Raw genomic sequence first — 22,216 nt, 5'->3', positions numbered from 1 at the left:
AATTATCCCTCTCCCAATTATAAACCTTGCCCTGCCGTATGGCCCTATCCCTCTCCATTGCAATAGTGAAAGACACCGAATTGTGGTCACTATCTCCAAAGTGCTCTCCCACAAACAAATCCCAAGTACCAATCCACACTCCAAAGTTCACCTACCTTATTCCGGATGCTCCTTACATTAAAGTAGACACACTTCAACCCACCTTCCTGTCTGCCGGTACACTCCTGCGACCTTGATACCCTCCTCAGTACCTCACTACTCTCAACACTGGCTTCCGGACTACAGCTCGTTTTGCCATCCCCCTGACAAATTAGTTTAAACCCCCCCCCCCGAAGAGCCGCAGCAAATTTCCCTCCCAGGACATTGGTGCTCCTCTGGTTCAGGTGCAAACCGTCCTGTCTGTACAGGTCCCACCTTCCCCAGAATGTGCTCCAATTATCCACGTAACTCAAACCTTCCCTCCTACACCATCTCTGCAGCCACGTGTTTATCTGCACTCTCTCCCTGTTCCTCACCTCACTGGCACGTGGCACCGGCAACAAACCAGAGATGACAACATGGTTTGTCCTGACTCTCAGCTTCCACCCTAGCTCCCTAAATTCCTGTTTTGAATCCCCGTCCCTTTTCTTACCTATGTCGTTGGTAACGATGTGTACCACGACTTGTGACTGCTTCCCCTCCCCTTTAAGGATTCTGAAAACACGGTCTGAGACGTCATGGACCCTGGCACCCGGGAGGCAACATGACATCCGTGAGTCTCTTTTGTTGCCACAGAACCGTCTGTCTGTCCCTCTAACTATCGAGTCCTCAATAACTATTGCTCTCCTGCTCCCCCTCCTTCCCTTCTGAGCCACAGGGACGGACTCGGTGCTGGAGATCCGTTCACCGTGGCTTACCCCTGGTAGGTCGTCCCCCTCAACAGTATCCAAAGCGGTAAACTTGTTACTGAAGGGAACGACCACAGAGGATCCCTGCACTGACTGCTTCCTCCCAGCCCCTCTCACCGTCACCCATCTATCTTGATTCTTCGGAGTAACTACATCCCTGAAGCTACTATCTACGACCACCTCTGCCTCCCGAATGATCCGAAGTTCATCCAGCTCCAGCTCCAGTTCCCTAATGAGGTTTCTGAGGAGCTGGAGATGCGTGCACTTGCCGCAGGTGAAATCAGCTGGGACACTTACGGCGTCCCTCACCTCAAACATTCTGCAGGAGGAACATTGCACTGCCTTCCCTGCCAGCCCCTCTAGATAGCTTGCTGATAAAACAAGAAAAAGAAAGAAAGAGCTTACCTGATCTTCACTCAACCCCTTAGGTTAGAGGAGGTGGAAGGGTGGGGGACACTACAAGTGTAGTGTCTCGGGTTTAGGAACCGCCTAACTTAAATACAGGTAAAAATAAAACACTTAACCAGCAACCACTGCGCTCCGCACTATAACAGCAATCAGCTGTTATGGGCCCGCGCAAACAATTTAAATCTTTACTACTTACCCAGCAGTCACTCTGTCCTCACTCTGACTGGATTCAGCTGGAAACCCCCAACAGTACGTTTTTATAAAAATTTACTCCCCTTCTCAGAAAGCACTCACTCAGCAACCACTGCGCTCTGCACTATAACAGCAATCAGCTGTTATGGGCCCACGCAAACAAATTAAATCTTTACTACTTACCCAGCAGTCACTCTGTCCTCACTCCAACCGGATTCAGCTGGAAACCCCCAACATTAAGTTTAAAACAAAAATGTACTCCCCTTCTCAGCAAGCACTCACTCAGCAATCACTGCGCTCTGCACTATAACAGGAAAAGATGTCCTTGCCAGCAACGCCAACATCTCATGAAATAATTTTTAAAAATTGAGGCCAAATCTGTATTTTGTAAAGATCTACCATAATTCCCTTGATTTTATATTCTAGTCCTCTATTTGTAAAGCTTTCTCAATCTGCCCAACCACTTTCAGTGATTTGTGCACATTTAGCACCAGGTCCCTCTGCTTCTGCACCCCTCTTAGAATTGTGACCTTCATTTTCTATTTCCTTTGTTTACACTTCCTATTAAAATGCATCACTTCACACATCTCTGCCTTAAATTTAATCTGCCACATGTCTGCCCATTCCACCAACCTGTCTGTATCATCTTTGCACGGCCAATCAATGATGCAAGTTCCAGCATCAACTTTGAATTCGCAATGGACATTGGTTGATCTAGTTTAAACCTTTTACATCGGCATGCAGCTTATGTTTTGACACAATTAGTGAGCATATTTGTCTTGAGTCTGGATATCTCACAGTCATCTCAACAATGAGATAATTGTTCCCTGGTGTCTATTATCTCTCCATTGGGTTATTGCTATGCTGCAGCAATGGAATATTAAGTTCTTCTGGTTTCTCAAGCTGGAAAGCAACTGCCTGGTGGTTGAAACTAACACTTTTCTATTAGAGATTAAAGAGATGCTCTTCACCATTGTTCTTGGGACATGGGTTTTATCTAATCCAGAGTCTGTGTGCCTGTTTTACATTCATAGAATCATTGAATAGTACAGTAATTTGGCCAATTGAGTGTCGGCTCCTGAAAGGAGAAATTCAGTTAGTCCCACTTCCTCTGTCACGTTCGTGTGGTATCACGTTCGTGTGGTATGTCTGTGAACATATAAAGATGGTGGATATTTTTACCTTTTTATAAAAATGGAATGTGGATAATTTTCCTTTACCTAAGATGGAGTTCAGGAGCTCAGGTGACTCTTTGTGATTTTTGCACAAACTCCTGTTTCCGGAAAGTGTTTAAAATGTAAATATCAATGGGCGGCGGATACTCCCTTGAAAATAAATTCAAAATAGGAGACCACTTGTGGAATTTACAGTTCTTATTGTCTGGGTATTTACAGACACTCAACTACAATGGTTCCCCCAGATGTGATGTTTAAGAAGTCAAACCCTAACAAACTGAGTTATATAAATAGTGGCCTAGAAGTACTGAACTTGAGTATTGCTGAAAAAGGAGACATGCTGTTGAAGTTTTTCATCATGCACTCATCAGGACAGAATTGCAGGAATATCAAATTTCATTGGGAACAAGTGTAAAGTCACCATAGTCCCTCACTCCATATCTCTCTCCACAGATGAGCATATGATGCTTTCCCCTTTTGAGGAGGAGAGCTGACTGGTGGTGATTTAACCTGAGGATCACCACACCTCAGGCGAGGGGCAAGGTTGAGCAGGCGGGCCTTCCTGAATAACCTTAGCCGGTACAGGAATTGAACCCACGCTGCTGGCCCCGCTCTGCATCACAAACTAGTCGGTCTAGCCAACTGAGCTAATCTGGCCAATCTACACTGCATGACAAAAGGATGATGATTGGTTGGCAAATGGAATCTGATTGGTTGTGGTGTTGCCATGGAGAATGCATCAAGCAACAGTTATTCCTAAACTGGATAAACTCAGCAGGTCCGGCAGCATCTATGGAGAGAAACAGAGTCCATGCTTTGGATCTAAATGTTCCTTCTACAGACTATTCTGTAGAAGAATCATTTAGATCTGAAACATTAACTCTGCCTCCCTTCACAGATGCTGCCAGACCAGCTGAGTTTATTCAGAATTTTCTGTTTCTTTTTCAGATTTCCAGCATCTGCAGTACCTGCTTTTATTATTAGTTCCTAAGCTTTTTAAAAAATTCCATCCAGATGAGTTGACTCTGATTGATCAAGGTGTCACCATGGGGCATTGGGGAAACATTGTCCACAAACCTTTGTTTAGAAGAAAAACGATCAATGCCTTGACATGTTCTTTTTGTTTTCAGAGGACCTTGTGTGTGAATATATATAGGCAGAGAAGTATGAGGAAACCAGTTTAGCATAAGCAGGTGTGAACAGCTGTTATTCATCCTCCATTGTGTAGCAATGGCTTCGAACATCATATTAGCTGTGTGGATAATATAAGTATTGATCATGTGGTCACATGATTGAAACAGATTAGGGGTAACACATCTTATTATTCCAAGGACCAGCCAGGGGTAAATCTGGGACAAACAACACAAAAGGGTAACCACCGCACAGCATGACGTATAGAACCCCGATAAACAACCAGTTAACTCACTGGATAAAAGCATATTACTGCATATGCTGGAATCTGAAACGAAAGAGAAAATGCTGGAAAATCTCAGCAGGTCTGGCAGCATCTGTAGGGCGAGAAAAGAGCTAACGTTTCGAGTCCGATGACTCTTTGTCAAAGCTGAGCTTTGACACGCACCAATATGCATATTGGCGCTGCTGAACCTGATGAAGTACTACTGGGCAGGGAATATTGCTATGGTTAGGAAGTGGGTCGTGGGGGAGGAGTCAGTGTGGAGTCGAATGAAGGCGGTATCATGGCGGGGACCAAGTTTGAGGGCTTTGTTTTCCACACATCTACCGTTCCCGTCGGCCAGGTACTCCGTGAGCCCAATGGTGGTGACGACCGTAAGGATGTAAGCGCAGTGGAGGCAGCATTTGGGACTGGAGGGTGCCTCAGTGTGGGCACCGACCTGCGACAAACATCGGTTTGCGCCGAGAGGGGTTGGATGCGAGCTTTTGGGGGTGGCGGCATGATTTGATGATTTGGTCATAGAGGGCAAATTTGCGAGGTTGGAGGACTTCGAGGAAGCGTACGAGTTGCCCGGGGAAACGGTTTTAGGTACCGGTAGGTCCGGGATTTTGTAAGGAGAGAGGTGCCGTTTTTTCTGGGTTGCCGCCCCTGGGGTTACAAGACAAGGTGCTATCGAGGGGCGAAATAGGGGAGGGAAAGGCGTCTGATGTTTATAAAGTGATGGATTGGGAGGATGCCTGGTGGGGGACATAAAGTGCAAGTGAGAGGAGCAGTTGGGAGGGGAGGTGGGGGCCACAACGTGGGAAGAGGCGCTGCAGAGGGTGACTGCGTCCTTGTCATGTGCAAGGTTAAGCCTCATCCAGTTTTAAGTAATACATAGGCTGCATATGGCAGTAGCAAGGATGAGTAGGTTCTTTGAGGGAGTAGAGGATAGATGTGGGCAGTGTGCGGGGGGCCCGCGAATCACGTCCACATGTTTTGCGCATGTCCAAGGCTGAAGGATTTCTGGTAGGGGTTCGTGGATGTGATGTGCAGGGTGCTGGGTATGGAGATGGTCCCAAATCCAGAGGTGGCAATATTTGGGGTGTCGGGAGACCTGGGAGTCCAGGAGGTGAGACAGACCGATGATTTGGCATTTTGCCTTCCTGATAGCTGGAAACGGATTTTGCTAGGGTGGCGGGACTTGGAGCTGCCGAAAGCGGGGGTGTGGGTGAGCTACCCGGTGGAATTTCTGAGGCTGGAGAAGGTCAAGTTCTTCTTGAGGGGGTCGGTGGATGGGTTCACCCGGAGGTGAAGCTGTTTATTGATTTCTTTAAGGAGGTTTGAAAGGTCTGCAGGGGGAATTGGGGGGATGGCAGGGGGGGGTAAGAGGGTTAAAATGGGGAAGGCGAGAGATGTGTCGAGGGTGATATTAGGGGTATTGGGGGACAGTTGTTCATAATGTTGTTTGGTTCTTTTGCTTTTGTTTGTTTATATGAAAATGCCTTTAATAAAATATTTCTAAAAAATACGTAAGTCCCAGTTCTAAGGGAACTTATATATATACCACACAATACAACTTGACCCCAATCTCAGGCCCAGTACAGAACCAACATCATTCCATACATTTGTGCAAAGAGAACCGGCAACAACATGTTCGGATTATGATCAAGCCTTCAGGGTCTCCCAAGAAAGAAAAATAAAGGAAGAAGAGCTCTAACTACCAGAAGTAATCCACAGGATAACAAATGATCAGGGACCAACCCTGATTCCATATTTTCATTGCACATGCCGAGCACCCACTAATGAAGAAACAAACAGGCTGCTCATTCAAACAAGAAAGCATCCCACCTCCAGGGGGCAGCAGGATATCAACTAAAGTACAGGATTTGGCTCAACCCCAGGTCCCCGTGTGCCCAAGAAGTAAACCCCAGCCTCTCAGAATGTCCCTAATAAGTGCCTTCGAGAAGGGACGTCTCATGCCCCACGGGCAACAGGATACCAGCCACAGCCCAGCACATTCTGACACATAGCAATTGATATTCCCAGGGCCTCACACCCTGAAACCTGCACCCCAGCCAAACCTGCACCTCTACAAGTACATCCAGAACAATACACTTCCCCCACTTACACTAAAAAGAAAAGGATGATTATGCCCGCTCCAGCCGGGGAGACCCCGTTACCGAAGAGAAGAATTGTCAAGACACCCAACAATGAGTGCCCTGGAAGGGAGGGCAAATTCCTTCCTCCCTGGTACAATAAGAGGAACCTCTCCTAAACCACCATAAGACCATAAAATATAGGAGTAGAATTAGGTCATTCAGTCCATTATAAGACCATAAGACATAGGAGCAGAATTAGGCCTCTCGGCCCATCGAGTCTGCTCCACCATTCAGTCATGGCTGATATTTTTCTCATCCTCATTCTCCTACCTTTTCCCCACAACCCCATATCCCCTTAGTAATCAAGAACCTGTCTATCTCTGTCTTAAAGCCACTCAGTGATTTGGCCTTCACAGCCTTCTGCAGCAGAGTTCCACAGATTCACCACCCTCTGGATGTAGAAATTCCTCCTCATCTCTGTTTTAAAGGATCGCCCCTTTAGTCTGAGATTGTGCCCTCTGGTTCTAGTTTTCCTACTAGTGGAAACATCCTCTCCACGCCCACTCTATCCAGGTCTTGCGGTATCCTGTAAATTTCAATAAGATCATCCCATATATGGGTGGCATGGTGGCACAATGGTTAGCACTGCTGCCTCATGGCGCCGAGGTCCCAGGTTCGATCCCGGCTTTGGGTCACTCCGTGTGGAGTTTGCACATTCTCCCCGTGTTTGCATGGGTTTCGCCCCCACAACCCAAAGATGTGCAGGGTAAGTGGATTGGCCACGCTAAAGTGCCCCTTAATTGGAAAAAAATGAATTGGTTACTCTAAATTTTTTTTAAAAGATCATCCCGTATCCTTCTAAACTCCCGACGAGTACAAACCCAGAGTCTTCACTGTTTCTCATACGACAAGCTCTCCATTCCAGGGATCATTCTTGTGAACCTCCCCTGGACTCAGAGTCTTTAACCGCTCCACAAATGACAAACCCATTATTCCCGGGATTATTCTTGTGAACCTCCCCTGGACTTGACCGGGTTTAAAAACAGCACCCTGTTCACCCAGATGAAGCGAAGAAGAAAAAAAAACCCAAGAGTGGGATGCCCAAACTGATCCAAAACATCAACCACCACCCCATGCTATCCGCCATCATGGAAAGGACACCAAGAACAATCACTCTCTTCAACAGCCCAACCACAGATTAACCAACCTCACCTCGGCGTGCGCCATTGCTCAATCCTCTCATTCTAAACAGAAAATTACGATTTATCGTGGCTCTTCTTCGCAAAACACCAATCAGGATTCGCCAGGGCCATAGCGCAATCCATCTTTCCCAAGAAAAGACGAATATGAAATGCACACCTGGATAAAATAAAGGATTACAAAGTGAACAGAGCCAGAGCTGGGGAAAACGCAACCACACCCGCGCTTACGACACGTGGCCCCTGGGGCTACTGATTTTTGTTGTTTTATTGTGTGAGTATAGCCCAATTCCAATATTTAGTCTATTTTCCTACAGCTCAGCCAGCTCTGAATGGTCTGACGGAATTTTTTCGGGTGGTAAGCAATGCAGCAAGTTTTTACACAATAATCCAATTTAGATGCATGCTTTCTTTCCACAGATTTTCCCATGATCCCTCTTTTACACCCCTTCAGAATCCTAGCTGATCTTTTGGTGGTCAATTCTGGTACTTTGAGAATTGTACTTTTGTATTTGCAGTCTATTTAAGTCTTGGAAAGATTTTGCCACTCTCTTGTTATCAATACTTCTTTTGTTTTGTATACTGCAATTCATTCTTTACTGCAGGATTCAACTGATTTTCTGATTGGAACAGTTTATATAAGGCTGGATATACCTTTTCCACCTTTCATCAGTTGATCATTCTGGCTATTGTATTCGACAGCTTCATCACTGCCTTCTGTTCTTCTGGAACTCTGAAAATGCACAGATTTTGCTGCTATCTTTTCTCTTCCACTGTTTTATCTGTCCTACTTAGATGGCTATGTGCATCAATGTGAACAGGCAAATGTAGATGCTGCACAGTTGGTGAAATGTCTATGGTCTGCCCCAGCATACGCTGACCTACTTAGCACCTCTTCATAATGCGATGCGAGAGTGGATTGTGGACACTACATCCCATTGTACCATTGTTGCATCACAGCTCTGATATGAGGTGTCACTGGAGCCTGTCTTAATTAATTAGTGCAGATGTGACCAAGGCTTGCGTATCTGCGGGATGCTTTGGTTCTTGGCATTGAGCCATGGGACCACATATAAAGTTTAAATCCATATTTCATTAATTGCATGCATCTCGGGTAGCTGATTCTAACAGATTTGGGTGTTTTGAGTTAGGGCTTATTGAGCAATGAGGAAACAAAGCTAAGAGCAACCCTTTCCAGTCCACCAGGGGTGTAAATTAAAAATATAAGACAAACTGACAAATAAAAGATATTTAATGTAAACGCAAAATAAAACTGATGCTGGGAATCTGCAATAAAACAGAAAATAAGACAAACGTGAGTCCACTACAGGAGAATCTGGCAAACTTATAATGGGGAATAGAGAAATGGCAGAGAAGTTAAATGATTACTTTGTGACTGTCTTCACTCAGGACAATATAAGATAATCTCCCCGAACTAGACATCCAAGGGACGAGGGATAATGAGGAATTGAGGGAGATTTGGTATTAGTCAGAAGGTAGCATTGGCAAAATTAATCGGACTCAAGGTTGTTAAGTCCCCGGCACCTAGTTTTCTACATTCCAGAGTGTTGGAGGAGGTAGCTATGGAGGTAATCGATGCATTGGTGATCATCTTCCAAAATTCTATAGATTCTGGAATGGTTTCTGTAGATTGGAAGGAAGCAAATATAACTCCTATATTTAAGAAGGGAGGGAGAGAGAAAATAGGGGATTACAGACATGTTAGCCTGGCAGGTCTGGCACAGTGGCACAGTGGTTTGCAGTGTTGCCTCACAGCGCTAGGGGCCCGAGTTCAATTCCAGTCTGGTAACTATGTGGAGTTTGCACATTCCCCCCGTGTCTGCGTGGGTTTCCTCTGGGTGCTCCGGTTTCCTCCCACGCAGTTCAAAGATGTGCAGGTTAGGTGGGGTCACGGGGATAGGGCAGGGGAGTGAGTCTGGGTAGGGAGCTGATTCAGAGTGCTGGTGCACGGTGGGCCATATGGGCTCCTTCTGCACTGTAGGGATTCTATGTCGGGGAAATGCTAGAATCCATTATAGAGGACTGGCTAACAGGCAGAAAACAGAGAGTAGGAATAAATGCATCAATCTCACATTAGCAGGCTGTGGCTCATGGGGTACGGCAAGGATCAATACTGGGGCCTCAGCTGTCCACAATATATATCAATGATTTGGAGGTGGGGCCCAAATGTAATGTCTCCAAGTTAGATGGCCATATGTGTTGTGAGGAAGATGCAAAGTAGCTTCAAGAGGATTTGCACAGATTTATTGAGTAGACAAGAACGTCACAGGTGGAATATAATGTGGAAAAATGTGAGGTTATCCACTTTGGTAGGAGGAGTGGATGTGCAGAGTATTTCATAAATGGTAAAAGATCAGAAAGTGTAGATGTACAAAAGAACCTGGGTGTCCTCGTCAATAACTCAGTAAAAGCTAACATGCAGGTCCAGCAAGGAATTAGGAAGACTAATGGTATGTTAGCCTTTATAGCAAGGTGATTTTAAGCACAGGATTCTTGCTTCAATTAGATAGAACCTTGGTTAGAATGAACCTGGAGTACCGTGTTCAGATTTGGTCTTAGCTCATGCCAAAGAGGGAGCCAATGAAGCTTCACTAGATTTGCTTATGGGATGGCGGGTCTTACCTACAAAGAAACTGGGTGTGTATTCTTTAGAACTTCAAAGAATTAAAGGTGATTAATTGAAACCTACACAACACTTAAAGGGATAGACAGGGTAGTTGTAAGTAAAATGTTTTCTCTGGTTGGGGAGTCTAGAACCAGGGGACACAATTTCAAAAGAAGGGGGAAGCCATGTAGGACTGAGATGAGGAGAAATGTTTTTTACTCAGATGGTTGCGAATTTTTGGAATTCCTTACCCAGAGTGCTATGTCATTGAGTATATTTAAAGCAGAGATTTCGAAATATCAATGACGTAAAAAGATATGGGGCTAGTGTGGGAAAAGGGCATTGAAGTGGATGATCAGCCATGGGTGTATTGAATGGTGGAGCAGGCTTGAAGGGCTGGATGACCTACTCCTGCTCCTATGTTCAGAATTCTAGTTATTCTGAAAAGAAACTTGGTACCCGCACACCCTGACCCCCCAACCCTTGATCAAAGCACCTGTTAACGCTCTAGGCTAATGCATGAAGAATGGTCGCTTGAGGCGGGTGTTGTAGGGGAGTGGAACTATACCCCAGTTTAGCTCAGTTGGCTTGACAGCTGGTTCGTGCTGTAGAGCGAGGCCAACAGTGCGGGTTTAATTCCCGTACTGGCTGAGTATATTCTTTCAACACTTTAGTTTATTAGTTATAAACCTTGCGAAGGTGGGGGAAAAAATGGCCCCATATTCTCCGACCCCACGCCGGGTCGGAGAATCGTGGGGGAGGGGGGGGGGGGGCGAGAAGCGAGAATCGTGCCCCGACGCCGGGTCGCCAATTTTTGGACGCCCGCGGGATCGCCACCGCGCTGGTCGGGGGCCGTTGAAAGCGCCCCACCCCCCTCCGGGCCGAGTGCCTGCCGAGCTCGGCCTAGTCCTGCCGGCGTGAGTTACGTATGGTCCCACCCAGCGGGACCTCGGAGTTCTCTCTGCGGGGGCCGTCCTGGTGGGGCGGCAGGGGGATCCGACCCCGGGGGGCCTCCACGGCGGCCTGGCCCGCAGTCGGGGCCTACCGATCGGCGGGCATGCTAGTTCCGTGGGGCCCTATGTTCCTCCGTGCAGGGCCCCTGTAGGGCTCCGCCATATTGCCCGGGGGCCGGCGCGGAGACAGGAACCACGCAGATGCGCGAACTCGCGCCGGCTGTGGTGCGCAAGCGTGGACTGGCGCCGGCTGTGGCGCGCCGGTGTTCGGGCACCGGAACTGCGGAGACCACTCTGGCGCCGTGCTAGCCCCCTAGGAAGGGGTGAATAGCTGCCAGTTGAGGCCCGTTGACGCCGGAGTGGCTCGCGCTACTTTTCACGCCGGCGTCAGAACTTGGCCGCAGGATTGGAGAATCCCGGCCATGTTGTTTGACTGAGAGCCTAGAGTCACTTGATTGGATAATGACTCTTTTTGCTTTCCACATGGCCTGGAGCAGCGGAGCATCGTGAAGATGGGCATACTGGCAACAAGTGGTGAGGGAAGTGGCGGGGTGGTTGGAGTAGAAGGTCATGTGATGAAACCCCCCCCCCCGAAAAACCAGAATTGGCTGCAGATGTAAAGAATTTAAATTCCTTTCCCACTTTAACTCCAAATCTTCTAATAATTTTCAGCCATGGTAGTATGATTTTAAGGCAATGTTTTGTTCTATAGTGAATTATTTGTGTTTATTTACAGGGAACAGTCGTACATGGAGAGTGTTGTCACCTTTCTGCAAGATGTAGTCCCTCAGGTAACAGATATAATTGTGTAAAGTCTGCCAGCTTCATATACATTTCTGTGCTATACTCACATGCAAAATAAAGTTTCTCAGGTAAACATTGATCAGGGAAAAGGGCGGCACAGTGGTTAGCACTGATACCTATGGTGCTGAGGACCCGGGTTCGAATCCCGGCCCTGGGTTCTCCCCGTGTCTGCGTGGGTTTCACCCCCACAACCCAAAGGATGTGCAGGATAGGTCGTTTGGCTATGCTAAATTGCCCCTTAATTGGAATAAAATAATTGGGTACTCTAAAATTTTTGTTTTTAATTGACCAGGGAAATGTTGGAAATCTAAAGTAAAATTTGAGTATGCTGGAATTATTCATCAGATATATCAACAACTGAAAAGAGAGAAGACAGGTTAATGTTTTATGACGTTGTCGTGATAACTCTGATTGTTAAGTTGTCATTAAGTTTGCTGGAAGACCGTTTCTGCAATTCTAACGTTTTCTGTTTTATTTAAGTTTCCCAAAAAGTGTTTGAGTTTCCGGTGTCAGAATCTTGAAAATTTGCTACTCAAATACAGTGTGTATAGAATGGACAGCACTGGAACAGACCATTCGGCCCAGCAGGAATATCCTGGTGTTTATGCTGCACCCACCCTACTTTATCTCACTCCATCTGCAAATACTTCCATTACTTTGTTCCTCTTGTTCGTCTAGCTTCTCCTTAAATAGGTATATGCTGTTTGTTTTAACTATTCGTAGCAGTGGCGAGTTTACTTTCTCATCATTCTTTGAGTAAAAATGCTTCTCCTGAATTCACCGTTTGAATTTATTCTTGACTTTTTAAATTTATGACCCCGAGCCCTGGTCATGCCTATAAGTGGAAACATCATCTCTACATCTATGGAACCAGTTAACATTTTGTTACAATTCCCACAGAGGCTGATAACTTTCTTTAAAAAAAAAAGAAGAATTTTAACTGTAACAAACAAGCTAAGATTAAAATAGATTAAACACTAACCGGCAGCTAATTTACCAAATTGTAGAAAAGATACTTCAACATTAACTAACTAATGAAATCGAGACATGCCGTACAACTCTTCCATATTTCTGTTTCCACTTATGTTACAAGAACAAATTCAAAGTTACTCTTGGCTCTCCATTAGGCTTACTTCTCGTTGAGCACTAGGTTGAAACTTCCAGTGTCCCTCAAAAGTAGTTCCACTCATAGAATTTCATAGAATTTTACAGTGCAGAAGGAGGCCATTTGGCCCATCAAGTCTGCACTGGCTCTTAGGAAAGAGCACCCCACTTAAGCCCATGCCTCCACCCTATCCCCATAACCCAGTAACCCCACCTAACCTTTTTTGGATACTCAGGGTAATTTATCATCGCCAATCCACCTAACCTGCACATCTTTGGGCTGTGGGAGGAAACCGGAGAACCCGGAGGAAACCCACGCACACACGGGGAGAACGTGCAGACTCCGCACAGACAGTGACCCAAGCCAGGAATCGAACCTGGGACCCTGGAGCTGTGAAGCAGTTGTGCTAATCACTGTGCTACCGTGCTTCCCTACTGAGACTTAGCCTGAGTCTTCCACATTTGACTTTCACTAGCAAGGTCAACCTCGATGATTCCTTGTTGCTTAAATCTACAGAGGTCCCATCTGTTCGGTCCCCTTCATTTAGAAATGAAAACAAGCTCTCACGAGCATCGTGCTTGGTTTTTAACGGCAAACAGTCTTTCTATTCTTCACAGCATTAGCTGTCTTGTCCTTCCACACAACAATATCTGCCTTGTCCCTCTCTTTGTGTTTCAAGAAGCAGTTGTCTCAGGAGTGAAAACTGTCCCTTGATATTTCAGTGGGTTTCTGTTTGAATTTCTCTCCCATACCAAACAGATCATATAGGCATGTTGCAGAGCTGGGATGCTTCCGGAATGCTCTGTCTCACTTCAAATTAAAGGAGACATTTTAAAACATAATTTTCTTGTCTAGGGCTTTAACAATTTTTAAACACTTATATCAGATCACCCCGTGGCCTTTTCTCCTTAGAAAAATATGTCCAGCTTGTTCATTCCTTACTGATAGTTATTGTAAAGTACTAACAACAGAAGCATACATGATGCTAATATAATAATGATGTCACATTACATGACCAGAGAGCTAAGAGACATCTGGAAGGAGGAGAGGCTCCAATCTTGTGTGTGGGACCAAATGTGCAAATACTAGCTGTGAATAAAGAGTGATGGTTTTGAAAAGCTACAGACTCGAGCGTCATACTTTGAGAGAACAGATAATCCTCAAACCCCCTGTCTAGACCTTCACCACAAAACAAAGCGTGGTGTCAATGTATCAACAATTGCATCCTTTGGTAATTACATTGTTAAGTCAACTTTATTGTTACCACAGCTGGAACAGGTGGGTGTGGGAAAACAGACAGATGTTGTCACTGCTGAACTGCTCTGAAAATAAACTGGCTAAAGGTAAAAGACAAGCTTCAAAAACACAGCTTCACCATATAGTATTATTAGATTTGGGACTTCTGGTTGCAGCTATGCCTGGGTAGGTCGCACATTTGGCAGCTCCCGCCGTGAACGGACTTTTGGGCCCTCTTGAGGAGCCCCAGCGGCACTTGGACGACGATACCCGGTGTGGGAAGGCAGTAGTAAGGTTCCCCCAGCACTGCATGGAGTGGACCAGGAGTGGAGTGGTCAAAAAAGTGATCTTGGAGAAGAGAGGAGAACGGGCTCGAAAAAGTAAGATGGTGGCGGGCGGAGACCAGGCAGCGTGGGCGCAATGGTCGCAGGAGCAGCAGGAGTTCCTGGAACGCTGCTTTGCGGAGCTGAAGGCAGAGATGCTGGCCCCAATGAAAGCGTCAATTGAGAGGCTGGTGGAGACCCAGAAGGCTTAAGGGCGGCAATTAGAGAGGTGCAGCAGAAAGCCTCTGAAAACGAGGACGAGACCCTGGGCCTGGCGGTGAAAGTGGAGGCGCACGAGGCGCTGCATAAAATGTGGCAGGAAAAGTTTGAGGACCTGGAGAACAGGTCAAGGAGGAAGAATCTCTGGATTCTGGGTCTCCCTGAAGGTGTGAAGGGGTCCGACATCGGGGCATATGTCGCCACGAAGCTGAATACGCTAATGGGTGCGGGAGCCTTCCCGAGGCCCCTGGAGCTGGATGGGGCTCACAGAGTCCTGGCAAGGAGGCCTAAGAGAAATGAGCCGCCAAGGGCCGTAGTGGTGAGGTTTCACTGCTTCACGGACAGAGAGTGCGTCCTGAGATGGGCGAAGAAAGAACGGAGCAGCAGGTGGGAGAATACGGAGATCCACATCTACCAAGACTGGAGCGCAGAGCTGGCCAAGAAGAGGGCAGGATTCAACCGGGCCAAGGCGGTTCTCCACCGAAAGGGGGTGAAGTTCGGGATGTTGCAGCCAGCGCGATTGTGGGTCACTTTTCAGGACTGCCACCATTATTTCGATATGCCAGAGGAGGCGTGGACCTTTATTCAGAATTAAAAATTGGACGCGAACTAATGGTTCGCTGTGGGTTTTGGTAAAGCTGGGGAGTGGGAAGGGGGGATTGGATGTGATATGTGTGTTTTAATAGGCATGGGTATTGTTTTGGAGGGGCAGGAAGCCCTGGGTCGTTGGGAATTGGGGCGAGGCTGCAGGAGAAAGGAGCTGTGCCACAGGGGGCGGGGGCGGCCCAGGTAGAAAATCGCGAGCTTTATTCCCGCGCTAAAGAGGGGGGGGGCGTGGCCCGACAAGAGCGGTGGTGCCGGAGGGGTGTCTGTATCGACTTGAAGGGGGGGACGGGGACTTTGACGGGGAATCTAAACGGGTGATCGTTGGCAGAGGCGGGAGCGGCTGGGATCAGCAGGAGTCAGCTGACTTACGAGAGTGCAATGGGGGGAGCAAGGGGGCTAGACAGATTTCTGGGTGGGGGGGGGACACACGCACACGACTGGGTTGCTGCTGCATTGACCGAAGGAGAGCTGGAGGTAAGAGGAAGAGTCGGATTTGGTTGGTTGGGGGGGGGGGGGGGGGGGGGGGGGGGTTCCACGCACATAAAGGGACTGAATTCAGACGTTGCAGGAGACGCACTTGAAAGTGGTGGATCAGATCAGGCTGAGAAAGGGATGGGTGGGGAACCTTACTGCTGCCTGAAGAATAGTGGGGTTGCAACCCTGGTGAGTAAGTGGGTGTCGTTCGAGGCGCTGAACATTGTGCCTGATAATGGGGGTCGATATGTGATGGTGAGTGGTCGGCTGCAGGGGTGGTGCTGGTGAATGTGTATGCCCCAAACTGGGACGATGCAGGGTTCATGAAGCGCATGCTGAGTTGGATCCCAAATCTGGAAGCGGGGAGCCTGATAATGGGGTGGGACTTTAATACTGTACTGGACACGGCACTGGACCGATCCAAGTCGAGGTCAGGCAAGAGGCCAGCTGCGGCCAAGGTTCTCAGGGGATTTATGGATCAGATGGGGGGAGTGGATCCATGGAGGTTTGCTAGGCCGGCGGCCAGAGAGTTCTCTTTTTTCTCCCACGTGCATAAGGCCTATTCACGGATAGATTTCTTTGTGGGGAGCAGGGCACTGATTCCAAGAGTGGAGGGAACGGAATATACGGCCTTAGCGATTTCGGACCACGCCCCGCACTGGGTCGAGTTGGAGTTGGGAGAGGAAAGGGACCAGCGCCCGCTGTGGCGTTTGGTCGTGGGACTGTTGGCAGACGAGGAGGTTTGTGGGCGGGTCCAGGGGTGCATTCAGAGATACACAGAGGCCCATGTAATGGGGAAGTACCGGTTGGTGTGGTTTGGGAGGCTCTGAAAGCGGTGGCTAAGGGAGAGTTAATGTCAATTAGGGCTCATAGGGAGAAGAGAGAGAGGACGGAGAGGGAGAGGTTGGTGGGGGAGATATTAAGGGTGGATAGGAGGTATGCGGATTCCCCTGAAGAGGGGCTGCTGAAGGAGCGACGGAGCCTCCAAACGGAATTTGATTTGTTGACCACAGGGAAAGCTGAGACCCAGTGGAGGAAGGTGCAGGGGGCAGTATAAGAATATGGGGAGAAGGTGAGCCGGATGCTGGCGCACCAGCTACGCAAGAGGGAGGCGGCGAGGGAAATTGGAGGAATCAGGGACAGGGGGGAACACGGTGCGGAGTTCGGCTAAAGTAAATGAGGTATTCAGGGATTCCTATGGGAACCTGTATAAGTCAGAACCCCCGGAGTGTGTGTGTGTGGAAGGGGGGGGGGGGATGCAGCGGTTCCTGGACCAATTGAGGTTCCCGAGAGTGGAGGAGGGGCAAGTGGAAGGCCTGGGGGCCCCGATTGGGATAGAGGAGCTGGTTACGGGGTTGGGGAGCATGCAGGCGGGCAAGGCCCTGGGGCCTGATGGGTTCCCGGTCGAATTTTACAGGTACAGGATGTTTGTGGATCTGCTGGGTCCGTTGCTGGTGAGAACGTTTAACGAGGCGAGGGAGGAAGGGATTCTCCCCCCGACAATGTCTCGGGCGCTGATCCTTAAGCGGGACAAGGACCCACTGCAGTGTGGCTCGTATAGGCCGATCTCGCTCCTTAATGTAGATGCCAAGTTGTTGGAAAAGGTCCTAGCCACAAGGATTGAGAATTGTGTCCCGGGAGTGATACATGAGGACCAGACGGGATTCGTGAAGGGCAGGCTGTTAAATGCAAATGTGCGGAGGCTCCTGAATGTGATTATGATGCCCTCGGAGGGGGGGGGACAGAGGCAGATGTGGTGGCGGCAATGGACGCGGAGAAGGCCTTTGATCGGGTGCAGTGGGAGTATCTATGGGAAGTGCTTGGTAGGTTTGGGTTCGGGGAGGGGTTCATCGGGTGGGTCAAATTGTTATATCAGACCCCGGTGGCGAGCGTATCTACGAACCGGCGGAGATCAGAATATTTTAGCTTGTACCGTGGGACGAGACCGGGGTGCCCCCTGTCCCCTCTGTTGTTTGCTTTGGCAATTGAGCCGCTGGCCATGGCATTGAGGGAATCTAGAAACTGGAGGGGGTTGGTCCGGGGAGGGGAGGAACATCGGGTCTCGTTGTATGCTGATGATCTGCTTTTGCACATCGCAGATCCAGTGGAGGGGATGGTAGAGGTCATACGGATCCTTAGGGAGTTTGGGGACTTCTCAGGCTACAAGCTTAACGTGGGGAAGAGTGATCTCTTCGTGGTGCATGCGAGGGGCCAGGCAAGGGGGCTGGAAATGAATGAAATGAAAATGAAATGAAAATCGCTTATTGTCACAAGTCGGCTTCAAATGAAGTTACTGTGAAAAGAATGTGTAAACTCCACAAGGACAGTGTCCCTGGGCCAGGAACGAACCCGGGCCCTCAGCGCCATGAGGCAACCGTGCTAACCACTGTGCCACCATGCAGAAAGGATAAACAACATCACCTCCTCCATGATAGTCCTCAATATCAGAGCCTTGCAAGGCTACGTAATTAGCCCCATACTATACTCCCTATACACACACACGACTGTGGCAAAATGTGGCTCCACTCCATCTACAAGTTTGCTGATGACACAACCGTCGTTAGTCTCGAACAATGATGAGTCGGAGTACAGGAGGGTGATAGAGAACCTAGTGGAGTGGTGTAACGACAACAATCTCTCCCTCAATGTCAACAAAACTAAAGAGCTGGTCATTGACATCAGGAAGCAAAGTATCGTACACACCCTTGTCTGCATCAATGGTGCCGAGGTGGGAATCGTTGACAGCTTCAAATTCCTCGGTGTGCACATCATCAATAATCTGTCCTGGTCCACCCACGTCGACTCTACGACCAAGAAAGCACAACAGTGGCTTTACTTCCTCAGGAAACTAAGGACATTCGGCATTCCAAACCTGGCTGCATCACGGCCTTGTATGGCAACTGCTCGGCCCAAGACCATAGGAAACTACGGAGAGTCATCAACACAGCACATTCCATCATGCAAACCTGTCTCCCTTCCATTGACTCTGTCTACACCTCCCTCTGCCTTGGGAAAGCAGACAATATAATCAAAGACCCCACCCACCGTGTTATTCTCTCTTCCAACTTCTTCCATTGGGCAGGCGATACAAAAGTCTGAGAACACGCATTAACAGGTTCAAAAACAGCTTCTTCGGCGCTGTTACCAGACTCCGGAATGACTCTCTTATGGACTGACCTGATCTCTTCACACATCTTCCCTACCGAGTAGTACTGCACTCCATATGCTCACCTATTGCCTGTACCTATGTATTTACATTGTGTATTTATGTAAGTCCTATGTTTTTTTCATGTATGGAATGATCTGTCTGAACTATACGCAGAACAATACTTTTCACTGTACCTCGATACGCGTGACAAAAGAAATCCAAATCATCCCCAGTCAGCGTGATCTGACAAATTAATTTGCATTTCTAGTGCGCCAAATAATAGTCTTAGTCCTTGAAAATTACCCGAAGGCGAGCCGGGTACACCACATCAAACCTCACGTTGTTCTGGTACAGCGCAGCCTTGGCCTTATTAAATGTCTCACATCTTCTCGCCAGCTCTCTTCCAAGATCTTGATATATCCTGATGACATGACCCTCCCATCTACAGTCCTTGGGCGGGATTCTCCGCCGGCGTGATTCTCCGTTTTGCCGGCGCCCGGGAGTTTTCCGACAGCATGGGGCTGCCCCACAATGGGAAACCCCATTGACCTGCCGGCATTATGGAGAATCCTGCCGGTGGGTCGGGGCACACGGCGGGGCGGAGAATCCAGACCCTTTATTTTCTAAATTTAAAGTGCACGATTCTTTTTTCTTCTCAATTAAGGGGCAGTTTGGTGTGGCCAACCCACCTACCCTGCTGTTATGGGCCAGGGTTTAGAAAACTCCAAAGTATATCATGGAGTTCACTTGACCTACAGCTGTTTATTAATTTTGGTTATGATAAGCTTTCAGGTGTTATTCAACAGAGGCCTTAAGCACTTTTAATCAAAAACAAAGTTTATTCTAAGAATTTAGTTAACATTTTTATAAACACACACAGTAAGCATTTTTATCAACTACAAACATAAATACCCCACACAGTACTCTATGTATAACCCTTAATACATTTCCCCCTTAAGCTGTTCCAATTTAATAACAAGATCCCATAAACCAGAAAACCTTTTTTAATAACAAGATCCCATAAACTTTTAAAATGCAGATGGAGAAAAAACCTTCTTTCAACCTGTGCAGTTCATACACAAAACTCAGAGCCACAGCCAGCTCCCAATGCAAAATCAAAAGTAAAAACCCAGAGCCACAGCCCAGCTCCTACCACACAGTGACATCATTGAAGCCATGTGATAAGACAAAATCATTGTTTAAAGGAACACTCCCATGACACCACATCTTTGGGCTGTGGGGGTGAGACCCATGCAGACATGGGGAGAATGTGCAAACTCCATACAGACAGTGACCCGGGGCCAGGATTGAACCGGGGTCCTTGGAGCCATGAGGCAGCAGCGGTAACCACTGCACCATTTTTCCACCCTTCCAGCTACAGTCCTGTTGGTCTTTCGCTCACCCCAGGACCTGCTCCTTATCCAGGTATCAATGGAACCTGACTATGACTGCCCGAGGTGACTCCCCGAGCTGGACTTCTGCCTCACTGATTTATCGGCACGGTCCAACTCAGGAGGAATCGAAAAGACCCTCTCCCCCACCAACCTTCTGAACATTTTGGACATATAGTCCGTGGAACTGGAGCCCTCCAGGTTATCGGACTGCCCAACGATCCTTAAGTTTTGCCGCCTGGAACAGTTCTCCAGATCAGCAACCTTGGCCTTTAGCGTTCTCTGCTCCTCCGCCAGCACCGTAATCTCTGCCTCCAATGAGGCAATCTGAGCACTATGGTTGAAGAGCGCCACCTCCACCTTTTGAATCGCCTCCTCTTGACCAATCTCCCATGCAGGACCTTGTCAAAAGCCTCAAGGAAGTCCATACAGATTACATCAACTGGACTGTCCTCTTCGACAAACCTAGTCACCTCCCAAAAAACCTCAATCAAATTTGTTAGACACGATCTCCCCCGGACACAGATGCTGACTATCCTTGATTAATTCTTGCCCCTCCAAGTAGAGATTAATTCTTTAATTGATTAATTAATTGATTAATTATTGCCCCTCCAAGTAGAGATGAATTCTGTCCGCAGAATGTTTTTCAAAACTATATAATTTATAATTTTTCCAAAATTATATAATCTGTTAATCTGAACTGAAGTTGTGTGTTGTTCTTAACAATGCATTTTGCAAAGGGAAAATAACTGAATTAGCAGTATAGTTTATTACTGTATGAATGTTTAATGTATTCCAATGGTTAGTACATTCATTAAGTCCTGTGTTGTTGTTAAAAATCAAATGCATGGTGTGTGCAACTGGAGTCGCATGTAGATCAGAGCAAGTGATGGCAGATCCTTTCCTGAAGAGCCAGTTTAGATTTTTACAGTAACCTGGCAGCTTTCATTTTTTTTTTTTTCTTTTTTTTTTTCTTTCCCCTCCGGCAGCTTTCATGATTGTTTTTTGCTGGCGCCACGTTTATTGAATTCAGTTGCATGAATTACTATGGTGGGATTTGACTTCATCACTACTGTGTGTCCAGTTGATGTCTTTGACAGAACCACTGTACTGTCATGCTGCAGTGTTTGCTGATCTCATCAGGGTGGTTGGAGGGACACTACAACATTACAGTGCAACCTTGAGGCTTGCACCTCATGATACACAAAGTGCACTATGGGTGAGTGCCTCAGAGGGGAGCAGTATATCTTCACTTAATATTCTTTAAGTTAAGCTGCCATTGATAGCAGAGTTGATAGGTAAATGAACCATTAGATGTACTATGACTGAAATCTATGACTATGGTATGTGGTTACTTTATTATTGATCACTGTAAACAAATTGATAGATGTTAATGTTTCTGTTATTTTTAGTTTTCTTTTCAGCAATGGTATTTTTCCTTTCAGGCATACACTGGCTCACCTCCAACAGATGAGAAGGAAAAAATAGTCTGGGTTCGTTTTGAAAAAGCTGATATTAATGGTAAATTCTGTGATTTATTTTCAGTAGCTATTTTCTTGCAATTACCTGATTGAAATAATATCATGGGATTCCTGCAAACCATGGTTTGCATGTGTACAAAATCTGGATACAACTACTGTGTAGGTGCTCTTTGTATCAATAGGGTTTCAGTGAAGCATAATGGTGGGTGTGTAGAAATGTTCATCCCAGGGTTATCTGATATACAAAACACACTGAATAATATCAGTTGCAGAGCAATTTTGCTGCAGAACCTAAATTTCGATTTGTGGTAGTGGCAAAGCAATTGGAGGTGAGAGTATCACATGAGAATGATACTGGCACAACTTTGGAGGTATAACACTATTAGTGTATCCATTAGCTGTAACAGGACTGCAGCTCTTATTTTAATTGTTTTCGCTGTCCTTGTTGGTATTCTACTACTAGTGCTAAGGCAACATGTTGGAGTACCATCTTG

General features: G+C 47.2%; 1 protein-coding gene and 1 long non-coding RNA gene across 6 annotated transcripts in view; one reads left to right on the top strand and one right to left on the bottom strand.

The window, feature by feature from the left end:
• Positions 1-22,216, top strand: part of bcas3 (BCAS3 microtubule associated cell migration factor) — a 1,250,799-nt gene that overhangs the window by 20,770 nt on the left and 1,207,813 nt on the right. For all 5 annotated transcript variants that reach the window (XM_072469937.1, XM_072469940.1, XM_072469936.1 and 2 more), the window contains exons 3-4: positions 11,672-11,726; positions 21,687-21,762. In XM_072469937.1, coding sequence (XP_072326038.1) covers positions 11,672-11,726; positions 21,687-21,762 — 131 coding nt within the window. The remainder of the gene's footprint in view (positions 1-11,671; positions 11,727-21,686; positions 21,763-22,216) is intronic.
• Positions 2,588-8,185, bottom strand: LOC140387291 (uncharacterized). Its single transcript, XR_011933837.1, has 3 exons — positions 8,011-8,185; positions 7,370-7,516; positions 2,588-2,636 (listed from the first exon to the last, which is right to left on the bottom strand). It is a non-coding gene; the product is annotated as an uncharacterized lncRNA (long non-coding RNA).

The sequence above is a fragment of the Scyliorhinus torazame genome, chromosome 12 (assembly GCF_047496885.1).
Source record: "Scyliorhinus torazame isolate Kashiwa2021f chromosome 12, sScyTor2.1, whole genome shotgun sequence".
NCBI lineage: Eukaryota > Metazoa > Chordata > Chondrichthyes > Carcharhiniformes > Scyliorhinidae > Scyliorhinus > Scyliorhinus torazame.
The sequence above is the reverse complement of the archived record's forward strand: the minus strand, read 5'-3'. Positions and strand labels throughout refer to the sequence as shown.